Here is a 17,682-nt window from a genome sequence, read left to right on the forward strand (position 1 = left end):
CGCTTTCCTGCCCATGCTTCCGCTGCCACCCGGGAGCACCAGCGGTGCCAGAACCCCAGCAGAGGTGAGCAGGGTCTGGCCGGGGGACAGGGAGGTTTGCTTTCCTTAGCAGGGGGGGGCTTTTTCTTGTAATTTCTAAGGTCCTGCTTCCTGTCCTTTCCTTCCCACAATTCTGCTTTAGCATTTTCTGCAGCAGGGTTTGAAAAGCACATTTATTTACAGGACAGATCCCTTCCCCTCCACCGTGGGCTCTGCCTCTGGGTTGTTGTCAGTGACAGTTTGCAAGTGCACAGATTATATTTGACCTTCCTTTGCTCCGGGGCCCTTGAAGCCCAGCACAGATATGCGTGGGACGAGTCCCATGGCAGATAGAGGCTTTGGTCCCTCCTCATCACCAGCACGTGTAGGAGGCAGGGCGGCTCCACTCCCCGCTGGAGTGGTTGCCGTAGCCGTACCCAGCCCCAAAAAATCAGTTTATTCCAATTCCCAAACACTGGCAGGGTCTGATCCTGCTGGCACACTTGCAGCTGAAGCAAACCTGCCAGGAAGTGAGGCAGGGGATGCTGTTCTGCAATTCAAGAGCTGGAAAATGGTAGATGGAAGTTTGGTCTTTTGGGAAATAAGCCATGATCATCAAGCAAAACCCTTGCTATGGGGAGGGGAGCAGATCTTGTGCCGGGCACCCCTGAACGTCCCTGTGGCAGAAGCAGGGGGCTCTGCCCCTCAGATGTCGGGGCTGTGCAAGCTGCTGGAGCTGCCCCATGGCTCTTGTCCTGCTCATGGGGCCTGGGTTAGAAAAGTGATTTACTGGGTGAGGCTGAGCCCTCAGCAAAGCCTCATGGGTGGCTACATCCAGGTCCCCCTCCGGTCCACACCGCACAGGCAGCGACTGCCTCCCCTGCTCCTTCACTGCTTGTTTTTTATTAGAGATATTCTCCTCCCTACTTGTCTCCACTGCCCTTTTCCCTCCTGCCACGCGTGATCTAGCCTAAATATTTCCTTCCATAGCTTCAGGACACTGCCTGATATCCTGCCATCTTTGGAGACTGCGAATAATTCCCTCCCTTCATTTATATCATTACCTTGAAGGTATTTATAGAGCATGATCTTGAGTGGAAAGGAAGGCACGACTATATATATAAAGCTGAGATCCCTTGGTCTTTAGCTGCTAACTGCCTGGAACTGCTCTTGATGTAAACTTTTATCCCATTTGTTGCACATATTGGACTTCACAGGAACATCCTCAGCATTTTCATCCCCCTCCTGAGCAAGGAGAGTGATGCAGCTATGGGTTCTCCAAATTTCTGACGTTGAAGTAATCCCAACTCATGGATATTTGTCTGGGTTTTGTCTTCTCCTGTCCATGCCCCGGTAGAAGCCCTTGAGTAGGAGGAAATGTGGCTGTATGGGGTGCTGAGCTACATGTGACGGCAGGTGCCTGGCCCTGGGTCACCCACCCAGGCACTTGGCATCCTCATTCCCAGGCTGATCCTGCATCCCCCCGCTCCCCCATCCTCACTCCCAGGCTGATCCTGCATCCCCCCGCTCCCCCATCCTCACTCCCAGGCTGATCCTGCATCCCCCCGCTCCCCAAACATGCCCTAGCAGCTGCGCTCCCGGTGTTCCGCTGGCTGCTGCAGCGAGGTGGGATGCGGCTCGGTGTTAATGAGGGACAATGCTGTCCCAGGGCAAGGGCAGGATGGCCAGACTTTGCAGCAGCTGATGCTTGAACAGACTCCAGAGGTTGTTTTGTTTCCTAGTGGGCAGGCGTCTGTTGCACAAGCCCTGGGCAGCATAATAATAATAGCAATAATAATAAATAAACACAGAATAATAGAATCCTTTTGGTTGAAAGAGACCCTCAAGATCATCAAGTCCAACTGTTAACCCAAAACTGGCACTTAACCATGTCCCTAAGAACCTCATCTATGCATCTTTTAAACCCCTCCAGGGATGGTGACTCCATCGCTTCCCTGGGCAGCCTGTTCCAATGCTTGACAGCCTTTACCATGAAGAAATTTTTCCTAACATCCAATGTAAACCTCCCCTGGTGCAACTTGAGGCTGTTTCCTCTCGTCCTATCACTCATTCCGTAGGAGAAGAGAACAACCTTCCCATGGCTCCAAGCTCCTTTCAGGCAGTTCAGAGATCAGAAGGTCTCCCCTCAGCTCCTGTTCTCCAGCTGAAACCCCCAGGTCTCTCAGATGCTCCCAATCACACTTGCGCTCCAGACCCTTCACCAGCTCTGTTGACCTTCTCTGAACTCTCTCCAGTACCTCAATATCTAAATAATAATAATAATGATAATAATAATAATGAAAATAATAGTAATAAAAGAAGCCCCGTGCACATGTGTCTTTCTCCTCCAGCCTGTGACCATGGGAAGCAGCAAGAGCAAGCCCAAAGACGCCAGCCAGCGCCGGCGCAGCCTGGAGCCCACTGACAACACCCACCACGGGGGGTACCCGGCCTCGCAGACACCCAGCAAGGCGGCTGCTCCCGACACCCACCGCACCCCCAGCCGCTCCTTTGGGACCATGGCTGCCGAGTCCAAGCTCTTTGGAGGCTTCAACACCTCCGACACGGTCACCTCGCCGCAGCGTGCCGGGGCACTGGCTGGTTGGTGTGGGCTGGGGCTCGGCGGGGTGTGGAGGGGTCTCGGTTGGGTCTTTGTGGGCTTGGTTCTAGCTTTTTCTGATGATGGTGGGGTCTCCTGCTTTTGAGGGACTCGGTCTTATCCGCTGGTGGGAGGGTGTGGGGAGAGGAGGGTCCCACAGCTCTGCCCATCCTGAGCAGTCTCTGTTGCAGGTGGCGTCACCACCTTCGTGGCCCTCTATGACTATGAGTCCCGGACCGAAACAGACTTGTCCTTCAAGAAAGGAGAGCGCCTACAAATCGTCAACAACACGTGAGTGTCCCCATCCCTGCAGCCAAGCCCAGGTGGATGAGCTGCCACCTTTGTCCCCCCCTAAACACAGCCCCAGCAGGACCAGCTCTACCTGGGGATGGGTGCTCATAGAGGAATGTGACAAAACTCGCAGCAACTTGTCTGAGGGCATCAGCCCTGGAGGCAATGATTTGCCTGCTTCCACGTCCTGCTGGCCCTGCTGCTGGTCACTGTTGCCTTGCAGCCTCGTCACCAAGCCACCTACTTGCTGGCCAGTCCATGCCCTCCAACGTGGGTCCGTGTCCCCGCTGGTCCCCTGTCCCCATCAGTGCTCAGCTCCCTCTTGTTTGCCTGGACATGTCTCCTCAATTTCACGGGTGCTCTCCCCTGTGCTTGCACAGTGTCCCTGATCTCACCTTCTCTCTTGACTCTTTTTTCTCTCCTCTGTGCCACGCTGTCGTTTAGGAGAAAAGTGGACGTCAGGTGTGTATCACAGATTGTTAATATTATTATTGTTAATGATCTTAAATGATGAAAGCCCATCTGGTGCCCATATTAGGTTGGGTGAAGCAGGGCTGGGAGAAGCTAGTTGCCCAATGGTTTAGTGGTTGGTTTGGTTTGTCCTGCCTGAGCGATCGGGGCAGAGCAGGGAGCCCCTTCCCATGCTGGGAACTGCTCCATCCCGAGCTGTGTCTGCACCCAGGAGCTCTGGACCTGTCACGCTCTCCTCGTCTGCACCCACACCCCTCTACAGTCCCTTTTCACCTGGCTCTCTGCTCCCTCCTGCCCTTTCTTTTGCATTTATTTTTGCATTTTTAAATTTTATATTTTGTGAGTGGCTCAGGGGACTCAAGCACTTCCTTAGGGGTCTGGCTCCCACTTGTTTGCTCTCCACCCTGGCTGTAGCAGCACACCCATCGCCCAAGTGACCTGCCACAAGATGTGCTGGGCCCGTCACTTGCCACGTGGAGCAGGGCAGCGGCACAAGCTGGAAGATGCTCCTAAATGTGATCCCGTATTGAACCCACGTGTGTTCTGTCCAGGCATGCATGGTCTGCAGCGTCCTTTGGCTGCACTGCTGGTGGCCTGGCGGGCAGGGCCGCTGTCCCCAGCGCTGCCATGGGGTCCCCAGGCTCTGCAGCTCCCACTGGCCCTTCTGCTGCTGCCTTCCAGCCTGGGCACCCCAACAGCTTTGCGAAGTCAAAGGGTGGGAAGATGGGAGAACATCCTGGAGGTGATATTTCTGCTGCAATGGTTGAGCAGTGTTGCACAAGCATGTTTTAAATCTGATCCTTGTTCTCCTTGTTCCAACACTGTTTATTAATGGTGATTCATTTAATCCATGGAGTGCAGGATGTGCAGGGCTTCAACGCTGCAGGGAGAGCCTGAATTTGGGGGGCTTGGTGCTTCTTGCTTTCACAGCCTCAGCAGTGTGCTAGCCCCAGGCTTGGGTTCTGGTTTGGGCTGTTATGAAGTGAGCTCTGCCCGCTGGGGGCCAGACTGGGCCCAAATATTAAGGTTTTTTTCATTATGCCTTATATCAGTTCTTCAGGGCTTCCATACTTTTATCCTCTTGTGCTGTTTGTGAAAGGCTGGGTCAGAGTGAAGGGTCGGGGCATGCCCAGAGATGCTCGGATGGTCCAGGAGCAGCTCGGGCTGCCGCGCTGTGGGGACAGCAGAAGGCAGGCGTGCCATGTCCCATGTCCCCCTCCCCTAGGCTCCCCCAGGGCACAGCACCCAGGGGCTGTGGGGAGGGGGCTTGGGCTCAGCCTGGGAAGGGCTGCTGGGTCCTGGGCACAACAGCAGCTTTGCAGGGTGGCTGTGGGTTTCAGCTGCTCTGCCAGGGCTGGGGTCACACAGGGCGAGAGGAGAAGCCTCTGCATCCCTCAGCTCCCTGCTCCTGCATCCCAGCAATGCCCAGGCTGCCTGCGGTGACCCTCGGCCTCCCGGAGGGGCCAAATCCATCCACCCCAGTGCAGAAAGGCTCCCGTGGTACCATTTCCAGTGGGAGGAGGTCTCCTGCCAGCCGGCCAGCAGCCAGCAGGGATGTGGTAGGGTATTTTGGGTAAGATTGTGCAGGGAACTGTTGAAATGCTTTGTTTTGATGATGATGATGATTATTTATTTTTTTCCCCACTGAGGCATTTTTGGAATAGTTTGTTTTTGCTGAATTCCCAGCTTGCAGCCTTGCAGCTTGAGCTGGAACAAAGCCACAAGTCAAAAGCTGGGCATTTCTCAAGCAGACATTTACCCTGATCCCGTGGGAAAGGAGCCCAACCAGCCTCCTGTCCCCTTCGGAGCTACCCCAGTCAAGGTGACTGGGGCAGCAGCTCTGGCTGGAGAGCCCAAGCGACCTGCCACAAGATGTGCTGGGGCCAGGAGAAGTTAAAATATGGGCTGGGGTGGCTGCAAAGCTGGGGATGGGCTCTGGGCAGCATCAGAACCCAGGTCTTGGGGTGGGGGGAGATGTCTGAAGGGTCCCCACTTTCCCTGGCATTGGTGTGGGGAGCCAGGGGCTGTATCCGTCTTCTCCCAGCTGCTTCCAGGCATCACTGGGACAAGCAAAAGTCACAAGTTGATGGTGTGTCAGGAGTGAGGATGGAGGTTTACACATCTGCAGGGGTCAGGGACAGGTCTGGATGTGGTCTGAGGAGTCTTGAAGTGGTGACTGAGGTTATTAAGGTTGTTCTGTAAAGTGTTTGTGGAGGTCATCCTGCCAAGTTCTTGCATCCTTGCGAAGCCGTTCCCACGGATCTGCACTTTTCCCGTAGCCTCATCTCCCTCGTGGTCAGGATAAATGAGGTGACTCTGTCTTTGATGGGTGAGAAGATGTGGGTGGTGGGAGGAAGCCCCGCTGTCCGTGGGGAAGGGGAAGGTGCCTCCCGCCGTCCTCTTGTTCTTCGCTGTTTATTGTCCTTTCCTGCCCCGTCCTGTGCCAGAGCCTGCGGGAAAGAGGACAGAGCAGCGAGAAGGCTCTTGGGGACATGCTTGGGGTCACCATACTCAGTGCAGGAGGGACAGCAGGTCAGCCCAGGGATTTTGGGGGCTCCAGCAAGGCAGAGCTGCGCTGGGGGCCATGGGCCAGCACCGTGGGGGTGTGTGGCTTGTTTGGGGGGCTGGGGGGAAGCTCACGGGTTGTGGCCAGGCAGGGTGCCCATCCCAGGGCTTCCAGGGATGTGCCCAGGCTGGATGGAGCTCACCACATCCGGGCTGGCATCGCCGCAGGGCAGGTCTCATCCCACCCTGCCAAAAACTTAGAGCTTTCTGCAGCCTGTTTAACAAATGCCATCTCTTGGGTTTTCCTGGTGCTTTTTTTTTTAATTGCTGCCATCATTCTGTCGCTTTTCCCTATTTCTCCTCCCTCCCCTGTTGCTCCCCACTGCCTTGGATCCCAAACGCCCCTCAACCTCCAGCCAGACCCTGTTCACGTTCATTTGGCTCCAGAGGTACTTTGCCTCGCTGGCTGCCCTGTCCAATTTAACTTTAAAGCATCCTGTATGCAGATGGGCAGGAGCCCTCCTGGCTGGGGTCTGGCTGGGGGCTGCACCCCTTCCCGGTGGGCTCACCCCCCGGCGCTGTGGGCAGGAGAGGGGCTGGCTGGGTGGTCCTGGCTTCACACTGAGTGTGTTTTGGTTCTCTTGCAGGGAAGGTGACTGGTGGCTGGCTCATTCCCTCACTACAGGACAGACGGGCTACATCCCCAGTAACTATGTCGCGCCCTCAGACTCCATCCAGGCTGAAGAGTAATTGCCATCTTTGAGACAGTTTAAAGACGAGCGATAGCAAATGCACCCTGAGCGCTCCCCACCTCCCCCTGCCCCGCTCCTGGGCAAAACCTGGAAGCATTCTGGGTTTTTCCCTTTTTGTTATTTTTTCCCCTTTGAATTTGCAAACCCTTTAAACATTTTCCAGCCTTTCTTTAAGGCCTGTGAAGCGCGGAGGTGCCGCATGCGCGTGTGGTGGAGGGATGAGCGGTGGTGGAGCCGAGGCCATGGTGGGCCTGATGCTTTTGGTCTGTTTTTCACTCTTCTGCATGGACACACGTCTGTGCATGAAGATGCTGCTGTTGACCATCACACAGGGAGAGCAGGAAGGGGCAAAACTGGCTAGAAGTCCCAGAGCAGGAGGTGCCAGCCACATCCCCACAGCCTGCCCCCAGCCAGCAGTATGGCATCCCCCCAACAGGAGCTCGAGGGGCTTCAGCGGTCCCCAGAGCCCCTTGTTTGGGGAGGTTTTGGAGTGAAGGCATTTTGTGGTCTGTAGCGCAGGGTTGCTCCTCGGGTGATGCTCAGTTCACGCTGTACAGGGGCACTGCGCACCCTGGGGTGCCCAAACCTGGAGGTGTAGTCTGCGGTCTCCAAGATCTGCAGCAGGGGTGCCAGGGCTGGCCGGACAATGGAGGGGGGCGGTGAGTGCAGGGTGTTGAGCGGGCATCTTGCTCTTGCAGGTGGTATTTTGGGAAGATCACTCGCCGGGAGTCTGAGCGGCTGCTGCTCAACCCCGAAAACCCCCGAGGGACCTTCCTGGTCCGGGAGAGTGAGACCACGAAAGGTGAGTGGGGCTCGGGGGAGCCAGCCAGGAGGAGCCCTGCCGGGGGCTGGGGGGACATCTGTGTGGGGTCTCTTTGTTCGCTCTGCACAGTCCTGGTTCCCCCAGCTTAGATGCACAGGGAGAGAGAAGAACAGATTCATACCTTGTAGCCAGGAGCTGATGCTGGGGTCACTGAGTGATGTCCCTCAGCACGGACAGTCCCTTGGGGTCTCCTCTGCCAGTCCCGGGAAGCAGGTGCCAATGCACCTGTTGAATCACCTGTGACATTTCTATGCCGAACATGCTGTGACACCACTGAGCCTACAGGGCTAGGGGACACAGCCACGTCTCTCCCACTGCTGCCTGCCCATGAGTTGCCCTTCAGAGAGATGGTTCAGCTCATGGCAGGGTGGGAGCTTGCGTGCCCCCAGCTCCGGCAGGACCACCAGGCAGGATGCTCTATTTTCTGATTTTGTTCTTTTGGATGATTTTGGTTTTCTTGGTCCTTACATAGTGGCAAAATCCTGAACATGTGCTTCCTGGGCAACCAGGCAAGGGCAGTAATTAATTTTTAGGTACTTCTTTCAAGTCTAACAACTCTTTATACTTGTTTTGTGCCTCCCGAAAGTGCAAGTTGTGATCTTCACGGTTTGGCTGCCTGAGGCTGCTGATTCTTACCTGGAAATGTGGTTTAGTTTGGCTCCAAACACACCTTTGGGAAAAGCTCCTTGATGTTTCTTTCTGTTGTGATGCCTTGAACTTGTCATTATTTATTTTATTCCGGTAGAAACATTTCACTCAAGCAGCAGCAGCAGCAGCAGCAATCTTCCCTTTCGTTATTTGAGGCCCCGGTGTTGCTCTTGTGTGGGTAGAGCAGAGATGGGCATCGAAAGCACTGCCCATGGTGGGGTCTGTGGAGGGGGGAGTTGGGCCCCCCAGCCCCTTGGCTCTTCTCCGAGATGCCAGGATGCTGGGGTTGCGGGTCAGCAGCTCCCCCCACACATCCAGTCCCCTCTGCTCCTTCAGAATCCCCCCTTTGCTGGATTTGTGTTTGTCTCGGGGGGCTGAAGGGGATCACGCCCCTCATTAGCACTTTCCCAGTCCCGTTGGAATGCTGACTTGGCTGCCCAGTCCTTTTTCCCCCATACCCATCCCCACCCCATGGGGAGCGCCCATCTGTGGTGCATCTCCCCCCAACTCCTCGGTCCTGCCCGCAGGTGCCTACTGCCTCTCTGTCTCCGACTTCGACAACGCCAAAGGGCTCAATGTGAAGCACTACAAGATCCGCAAGCTGGACAATGGCGGCTTCTACATCACCTCCCGCACCCAGTTCAACAGCCTGCAGCAGCTGGTGGCCTATTACTCCAGTGGGTGGCCCTGTGGGGCTGGGTGACACCCTGGGTGCTGCTGGGAAGCCAGCATGGGGCTGGGGGTCCCCGAATTAGTTCGGGGGGACCCTGGTGAAAAGCTGGTTGGGCGTTAGGGAGGAGGGTGAGGGTTTGGGTATGGGTCCCTGCGGTGTTTTGCAGGGAAGATGTGGGGTGAAGCATCACATGCCTAAATGCCCATGTGTCACCCTGGTGTTGTCCCCTCCTGTGTTAGAACACGCCGATGGCTTGTGCCACCGTCTCACCAATGTCTGTCCCACGTCCAAGCCCCAGACCCAAGGCCTGGCCAAGGATGCCTGGGAGATCCCCCGGGAATCGCTGCGGCTGGAGGTCAAGCTGGGGCAGGGCTGCTTCGGAGAGGTGTGGATGGGTAAGGATCGCTCCCGCTGTCCCCTCCATGTCACCACCTGCATCCTCTCCCCAGACACATGGTGGGGGCAGCAGGCGAGGGACACAGCCCCATAGACATGTCCTGAGCGGGGTATCCTGTGCCACAGGGACCTGGAATGGCACCACACGGGTGGCAATCAAGACGCTGAAACCGGGCACCATGTCCCCAGAGGCCTTCCTGCAGGAGGCTCAGGTCATGAAGAAGCTCCGGCATGAGAAGCTGGTTCAGCTCTACGCTGTGGTTTCAGAGGAGCCCATTTATATCGTTACCGAGTACATGAGCAAGGGTGAGCGCAGGAGGGATGCCAGAGGGGTGCTCAAGGGGCTCTGCTCCTCCGATTGCCGTGACCATGGTCTTCTTCACAGGGAGCCTCCTGGACTTCCTGAAGGGCGAGATGGGCAAGTACCTGCGGCTGCCCCAGCTCGTGGATATGGCGGCTCAGGTGGGTTTGTGCATCCCTGGGCTTCCCACATCCCCCTTCAAGGGCGCTGGCTGCCCCAGCACCTCCCTGGGCTGTTGTAGCTGTTGGGTTGCAGGTGCCACCGTCCCGCTGTGTGCTCAGCATGGAGCTGGGTTACAGTCAGGGACCATAATTTCCCTGTTCCCGTTGCTGCTGGCTCCCCCTGGCCAGCAATCCTGTGTCTGCCTGGGTTTTCTTGAGCAACCAGCTGCTCCCATACCCCAGGTTGGGTTCCACTGTGGAACCGTTCCTGTCAGCGGTGCTGGGCGCTCCCCGGGAACTTTCATGTCACCCCACCAGCCTCAGTGCTGTGTGTCCTGGTCCCCACAGATTGCATCCGGCATGGCCTACGTGGAGAGGATGAACTACGTCCACCGGGACCTCCGGGCAGCCAACATCCTTGTGGGCGAGAACCTGGTGTGCAAAGTGGCTGACTTCGGCTTGGCACGCCTCATCGAGGACAACGAGTACACGGCTCGGCAAGGTGTGTCCCCAGGGCTGCTGGCACCGTGCCCAGGCAGGGGACAACCACAGCAATGGTCCCTCCAAAGTCCCCAGTCCCCAGGAGTGTGTGTTGCATCTCGAGGCAGCGCATGGCCCTGTCCGCGTGGGGATCCTGGGGACACTCACAGCCCCTGGGGACACTTGCAGCCCCTGTGTCCTCAGGCACTGCGGGGCCAGGAGCAGCCCCTCACCCTGTCTCTCCATCCAGGTGCCAAGTTCCCCATCAAGTGGACAGCCCCCGAAGCTGCTCTGTATGGCAGGTTTACCATCAAGTCGGACGTCTGGTCCTTCGGCATCCTCTTGACCGAGCTGACCACCAAGGGCAGAGTGCCATACCCAGGTGAGGGCTGGCGCCCGCCAGCAAAAACCTGTTGTGGTGCCCTGGCACCATCTGCCTGTGCCCAGCGCTTGCCCCAGGCACTTCGTGGCCCCCAGAGCCATCTTTGCAGAGGAGCAAACTGCTCCAAGTTTCTCCTGGGACGTGGGCAGGGAGGGCGGGCTTGGGGCAGGGACTCCTGCCCAGGTTGGATCCTGTCCTGCTGGGACACAGTGCACAGAGCCTGCCCAGGGTGAGGGTCACAGCCCCTCTGTTCCCGAGCAAAGTGACAGGGACAAGTGCTGTTGGGCTGGGGGGATCCCTCCCTGCATCACCATGGTTGCCTGTAAGGCTCGTCCCAGTGGGATGCTCTTGGTGTCCTCTCTGGGAAGGGTGCAGTGCAGGATCTGGCCTGGCTCTCCCTCAGCGCCACGTCTTCTCTGGCTGCACACAGGGATGGTGAACCGGGAGGTGCTGGACCAGGTGGAGCGGGGGTACCGCATGCCCTGCCCCCCCGAGTGCCCCGAGTCCCTGCATGACCTCATGTGCCAGTGCTGGCGGAAAGACCCGGAGGAGCGACCCACCTTCGAGTACCTGCAGGCTTTCCTGGAGGACTACTTCACCTCGACAGAGCCCCAGTACCAGCCCGGCGAGAACCTATAGACCCGGAGCTCCTCCTGGCACCAGGGACGTTGCCGTCCTCGCCGCGGGGCGCCGAGGGCTGGCCTCCCCACCTGGGGGCCGGTTTTTGTGGGGTGGCCCTAGAGCAGGATGGGGCATCGCCTCCGGATGCGGCCAGGGGAGGTCCTGAGTCCCCCTGCCGCTCATTAAGACTTCTGGCCCATGTTTAACCAAGCGGTGCCATCCCGCTGGCGAGAGGAGCCTGCGGGTGCTGGCGGCTCAGGAGGACGAGCGGAGCATCTCCTGCTGAGAGACTTGGCTTTTGGGAGAACTTTTGCACCCCCCCGGCAGTTCTGGGGTGAGCCCAGAGGAATTGGGGGACAGCACTCTCCACCTGGGACATGTGGCCCTGGCCTCCTGCACCCCCTTTCTAAATCAGCACAATTTTCCCTGCCCCTTCACCTTCCCTGCCATTTCCCCCTTGGCTCCGGTTCTCCCAAGGACACTGGCAGAGACCTTTTGCCCCGAGGAAGGTGCAAGCCCTGGCTGGTTCAGATGGGGAGATGTGCTAGGGCGGTGACACCAGTGTGGGGTGGCAGCAGGACACTGGTGGTCCCCTTTCCTCGGGCATCCCTCCAGCCATACGTAGCAGGGCTCTGCGGCTGAGCCATGCTGGCAGGCACCAGGGCATGAAATGTGGGTGTTCATGGCTCCGGTGGCTATCACCATCCCGTGGGAGCACCTGGGTGCACATTCAAGTCTTCCAGCTGTGTCTGTCCCCCCAAAGGGACCCGTCTCGTCTGTCCTGGGAGCAGCACGGGGGATGCTGGCAGAGCCCTTGCCTTGCCCTGCCCATGGCCAGCCCCACCACCCCGGCTGTGCTTTCCGCCACCAAGCGCTCCTGGTCTTCCAGTCGGTCCCCTGGGAATTGCCTCAGAGCCCCCCAGCAGGTGCACCACAACCCCCCAGCCACCCTCCCCGCTCCGCTGCCAGCTCTCCCACCAGCAGAGTCCCCTGGCCTGGCCCTGTCACCAAATCCAGTGCCACCGCGGGGTTTGGGTGCATGGCACAGGTGTTTTTTCAGGGTGTGGGACTGTTTGGGGGGAAATATCCATTTTTCACGGATGCTTTTGTCCACCAGGTACGTTTTTGGCTGCATTCCCCTCACCCCCTGTGTCTCAGCTGCTGGGCTGTGATGCCCGCAGCGTCCCCCGCCACAGGCTGTCACCATGCAGGAGAGTCCCGGGATGTGCTGTGCCACCCGGGAGACCTCTGCATCCTCATCTCCCCGCTCGCTCCCAAAGCCCTCAGCCACTTTTTGGCAGTGAGTGTCTGTCTGTGCCCATGGGGCTGAACCCTGGGACCCCTGCACTCTCCCACCCAGCACCTGCTTTGTACATAGCCCTGGAGCAGCCTCCACCCTCCCAGACATTGACTTAGTTGCATGTGTTGGTTTTTTCCCCTCCTGGGGCTGTACGCAGCTGGAAACCATTCACCACGGTGGCTCACAAGGTTTTGCTCCCTCACCTCTTGGGTCCCAGACACCCTCGCTCAGAAAGACCTGGGGGCTCTTTGGATGCTCTCCTGGACCAGGGGGTGTGATGGGGGCTGGAGGGTGGGGGTGCTGTGGGGCCAGGGTGCTGGTACACACCACCAGGAAGGACTCGGAGAAGGGGAGCCAGTGGCTTCGCCCACCTCTCGGTCCCCAGGCAGTGGGTTTTCTTTGCCTCCTCATGGCTTGCGGGATGGGGTTTCCCTCCAGCACAGCCTCCTTGCAGGCAGCAGAGCCAAACCACCTCTTGCCAGCCCCCACCGTGGTGCTAGTGTCGCGTGAAAGGCGGGTGGGAGCCGAGTGTGGGCAGGGGGCAGCCAAAACCACCTTCCCTCCCCAAAACCGACACTCCCCTGGCACAGGGCCTGGGCATGCCGCTGCCTCCCGCAGCTCCCCGGCCACTTATTTATGAACCAAGTGCTGGCTTGGTTGGTTGGTGACACCTTTTTAATGAGTAAAACCTTCAAAATCAGCTTGAATGGGCTCTTTAGCAAAACAGAGACATCTTGTCTTTTCTGGCTTGGAGAACGGCAACTGGTTTGATGGATTTTGTTTTTACATCATTTGGGGACTCGGAGCTTTTCCTCCACTCCTTCCTAGCAGATTTGCTGTACCTGTATTTCTGTGTTTGGGCAGGGAATCTCCAAACCTGGATGTTCTGGGTCTTTCCATGTCTGCATCCCTGGGATGGGTGGATGCTGCGTCCCCATCGGCACTGCCAGAGAAGTCCTGTCCCGGTCTGAGGGGTGGCCTGTGCCATAGTTCTGCCTAAATCCCCATCCCCAGGAGAAACCTCTTAAAACTGTAATGTGCGGAAGCCAGATTTGATCTGAAAGCTGGGGAGAGGGGGCAGGAGCACATGTTCAGGTTTGCCCTCTGGTTGTCTGCGGCACGTACAGGGTCTTGCACCAGCGCAGTGGGACGGGAACGGGCTTGACCTGGCGGTTCCATTTTCTGGCTCTTTTTGGCAAGCGGCAGAGCAGGAACACACCCTCGGCGCACGGAACACCCCCGGCTGGCTTAATTCCCTGTGGCTTTTGGCAAGCTCTGATGAAGGAGACGTGCTGGGGACATTGCAGGGCAGAGGACAGTGAAATGATCCCGGAGGAACCTCCCAGCACGGGGCTGGGGCTGTGTGTCTGCCTGTCCGTGTGTCCATCTGTGTTTCTGTGCAGCGGTTTTTGTAGGATCCAGCATCTCCAGACTCGCCGCTGCAGCGGGATCGAGAGCCTTTCCTCCATCACCATTGTTGTCTGCCAATTTATGTTTTTAAGCCAATAAACTCCAGAGGGGAGCCCCCACCTAAGGGTGCTCTTTGGCTTCCCAGGGTCAATATTGCCCTACAAGTTATTCTCCTCTGCCATTATCATTTTTTAAACAGTGTTTTGTACGATCTCCAACCGACTATGCAGAGAACATGTGGATCTGTGTCTCTCTTCCCAGCTCCCCTCTCCCCCACCTTTTTCAGTGTCTAAGTAAAATATTTAGCTTTTTTTTTTTTCTTTTTTTTTTTTGGATAATAATAAAACTTTGGGGGGAAAGAAACCTGAAAAGGTCCAGCTTTGTGGGTGGTGGGCGGTGGAGATGCTTTGAAACTATTGTTGATGTAAATACTTTGCTATTTGATAATTAAATACAAACAGACCTCACAGAAAAAGAAGTGTACTCATGTATGAGAGGACTCAACGCTGTTACAGGAGCTGGTGGTTCCTGGGCAGTGTATGATGCCTGTGGGTGGCTCCTGGTGCTGGAGCTGGACGATGCTGCCTCTATCACTGCGTCCCAGCCTCTGCATGCAGGGACATACAGGTCCCTGTCACACACAGGGAGCACTGGCCCCCCTCGAGGTTGTGAGTGACACGGTGACCCTGGTGTGCACATCAACCCGGCCAAAGCCAGGAGACCTGACTGCCAACCCCCACCACCTGGGCTGGTGGGGATAGGATGGGGACAGCCCTCCCCCTTCAGCAGAATCTGCTTCATCAGCAACTGCAAGAAGCAGGCCTGCTTCGTTAGGATAATTTGTGCTGATTGGGGTCCCTCACTTGGTGATTAAGTAATTGATATATAGCATAGTGCTGGGGGGAGTAGGTCATCTGAAAGCAGGGAGGCTGATGATGATGATGAATCTCCAGCACCACCATCGTGGTCTAGGGGGGGCTTCAGTGCCCTGAGCCCCCAGGTCTGGCTGCTCCCTCCTCTTCAGGTGGGTGAATGACTCAGTTCTATTGCCTTCAATGTTTCATGCTTTATGTTTTGCTTTTCTGTGGAGTAATTAAGTGGCTGAGGGCAGAGGTTTGGGTTGGACTTGATGATTTCTGAGGTCTTTTCCAACCCAGTCAATTCTGTGGGCCAGGTGTGAGGGGGGAATTGCTGCCAGGGTCCCCTTGGACAAGTGGGAGCCCCTGCTAGGTGTCCCCAGCCTAAGCCAGGCAGGTGCTCCTGGGGATTGCACCACATGTCTCCTTTAAGGACTTAATCTTGTTGTTTGCTTCATGCTCGAGTTTCACCCTGTAAATCCAGGAGAGGATTTGGGTGTCAGGGTGGGGGTGGTGGCTGCCCCCACAACGGGGTTGGTGAGGAGGTTTGGGGTCCTATGCTGGACAGTCTGTGCTGGCAATGGAGTTCTAAAATGGCAAGAAGGAGTTGTTGTTTTGCTTTGGAGGAAGCGAAGGGGATGTTCACCCTTCACTTTCCCCAATGCATGTCGGGTCATGGCTCTTGATCCACGCTCCTGGAGGATAAACCCTTGTGAGTACATGAGTGGCAGCCACAAAGTGAGGATCCCCTGGAGCAAATGCTGTGCTGTGGGTCTGGGGTCTCTCCCATAGCCCAGACCCAGCAGAAGGACTCTTGGGTGAACAGGAGGCTACTGGCATGTGTTGAGTCACAGGACAGAGCTTGTCTCTGTCCCCTGCAGGCTCAGCCACCCAGATCTCATGCCCCAGCAGCAGGTCTGGGTGGCACCTGAGCCATCTGTCCTCCCTTGCCCTGCTACCTGAGGATTTGCCTTTGCTCGGAGGAGTAGCAAAACCCTCTTGCCAGGGGTTAATCTCCAGGCTCTGGGGGAAGAACTAAAGCCCTTACTGATGTGTAGTTGACCTCCCATGGTTGCTGAAGGCAGGAAACCACCCTGGGGCAAGGAGCAAGAGACAGGCAAGATCAAAGGACAGTGGCAGGGCTCTCTGTTGTGCTGAGTGATGTTCGTGGATTCCCTGGTTCAGGGGTTTGGCTGGACCAGCATGAGTGGATGAGGGTGGAGGCCATGGCAGCCTGGTGCTCTGAGCAGCAGGGCTGCACCCTGGACTTTGCTGCCTCTCTGAGCTGGCCAGTGGGTGCCTATCAGCGGGATCAACCTCCCTCTGCCGTCTGCTTCTGAGTTAATAAGCTGTGTTTTCTCAGGGTAAGCGGAGAGAGCGTCAGGGCAGGAGGCACTAATCACCCAGCAAGGTCTGGGGATGGAAACTGGGAGAGTGGGCTGGTGGTCGTGGTGGCCCCAGACTGCTGGTTCCCCATCTGCACCCCAAGCCATGCTAGGGAGCTTGACAGCCAGACATCAGCCACTGAAATGAGATGTGCTGATGTGGCTGTCTGGCAGATCCAGGGTTCAAAAAGCCACATCAGCCTGGTGGTCACAGGAAGCCTTGTAGTGTCCCAGCTGCTCATCTTGGGGATGCCACCTCTCCCTGGCGAGCGGTGAGGAGGGGAGTGAGAAGCCCCCAGACCCCAGGGATTGCCTGAGCTGAGCTGTCTCTCTGTTTCTAGGGATCTGAGCCTGGCTTTGCTTTTTGTCTTTTCCTGACCCTGCTGTGTCACTGATCTGTTATGTGACCTAGAAAATGATCTCTCCTTCAAATAGAAAGACAAAAGAACAATTTCAGGCTCCTGCTCCCTGTATCCAGGGAGCACCAGGCAGATGGACACTTCATATTAACAACACTGCAGGGTGATGAGACTCGCTCTGTGCCAAAGTGCTTGCGGGCAGTGTCCAGGCTGGACAGGACCTGGCACAACACAGTGTTTGTGTTTTAAACCCCACTGCTTTCAGAGTCACTACTGTAGTGCCTGCCCACTGGTGTGGTCCCCAGGCAGAGACCCCTTGGTGTCCTCAGGACACTGGGAACAGTCACCCATGTGCTCTTCTGGCAGAGAAGCTCCTTGAGACCAGGCCAAAAGGCCTGTGAGCACAGGTGCTGTGTCTGTATGGGCTCAGGCCACTCCACGGTGCACAAGCAGGGGAGATGTGACAATGCTTTTCCAAAGCCATCAGGTTTGACCTGTTCTGCAGTCACAAGCTGGTTTTTCATGGTCCCTGTACAGAGGACAAGCAGGGCATTAGCATGGGATGTGAGACCTGGTTGGGTTCCTCACTCTGCCTGAGGCTTTCTGTCTGACCATGATAAAGTTGCTTTAATTTTCTATCTTTAAAATGAAGATGGTATCTCGGTGCCCTAAAGAGTGTAAGGCAGTGTGCTGGGGAGGGCCGCGTGCATATCAAAGAGTGTTCTTTATCTGTAATTGGGAGGGCTGCAAAAATTAGGTTTCTTGCCCATCAGTCTGCCGACATATCTCCTGTCGCTACACTGGCAGCCTCCCTCTTTTGAAGTGCTTTTTGCTCCAAGTTGGGTCTCGCGGGAGGGGAAGCCTGCAGCGGCGGCTTGGCTCCAACCCCGTGTGCAAAGCCAGGGCTTGTCTCATCCAAGGGACTGTCTGTCGTTGTGGCGAGGATTTATTTAAATGGCTGTAAGGTGTGACTTGGCTAGTGAGCGACAAAAGTGTACTCTCAAAAGAACTAATAGAATCAGCTTAAGTAAATTTACACTTAAAAGCGCTCAGAGTGCAGACAAGTCTTGCCATAGGTTGCAGATGATATGCCCTCTCCTTTCTATTTGTTGTTTATGCTGTGGCTGGTATCACAGCTACTGGGATTTCGCCTGGCCTGACAGGTGACAGAGCTGTCATTTCTGCTCTTGGTGATGTGGCACACACTTTTTATAGAACGTGTAAACCCTGATATGCCCTGAATGCCTTCC

The 17,682-nt window shown here is 56.6% G+C and overlaps 1 protein-coding gene across 3 annotated transcripts in view; it reads left to right on the forward strand.

Annotated features, from left to right (window-relative positions):
- SRC (SRC proto-oncogene, non-receptor tyrosine kinase) overlaps positions 1–14,309 on the forward strand; it is a 29,076-nt gene extending 14,767 nt beyond the window's left edge. For 2 of the 3 annotated variants that reach the window (XM_065849591.2, XM_065849592.2), the window contains exons 3-14: positions 2,370–2,619; positions 2,809–2,908; positions 3,353–3,370; positions 6,532–6,630; positions 7,335–7,438; positions 8,635–8,784; positions 9,020–9,175; positions 9,303–9,482; positions 9,562–9,638; positions 9,987–10,140; positions 10,369–10,500; positions 10,931–14,309. In XM_065849591.2, coding sequence (XP_065705663.1) covers positions 2,379–2,619; positions 2,809–2,908; positions 3,353–3,370; positions 6,532–6,630; positions 7,335–7,438; positions 8,635–8,784; positions 9,020–9,175; positions 9,303–9,482; positions 9,562–9,638; positions 9,987–10,140; positions 10,369–10,500; positions 10,931–11,139 — 1,620 coding nt within the window. In that variant the 5' untranslated portion in view covers positions 2,370–2,378 and the 3' untranslated portion in view covers positions 11,140–14,309. The remainder of the gene's footprint in view (positions 1–2,369; positions 2,620–2,808; positions 2,909–3,352; positions 3,371–6,531; positions 6,631–7,334; positions 7,439–8,634; positions 8,785–9,019; positions 9,176–9,302; positions 9,483–9,561; positions 9,639–9,986; positions 10,141–10,368; positions 10,501–10,930) is intronic. The other variant, XM_065849594.2, reaches the window with a different exon arrangement.
- Positions 14,310–17,682: the final 3,373 nt, after the last annotated feature.

Source organism: Patagioenas fasciata, chromosome 16 (assembly GCF_037038585.1).
Source record: "Patagioenas fasciata isolate bPatFas1 chromosome 16, bPatFas1.hap1, whole genome shotgun sequence".
In the NCBI taxonomy this organism is placed as follows: Eukaryota; Metazoa; Chordata; class Aves; order Columbiformes; family Columbidae; genus Patagioenas; species Patagioenas fasciata.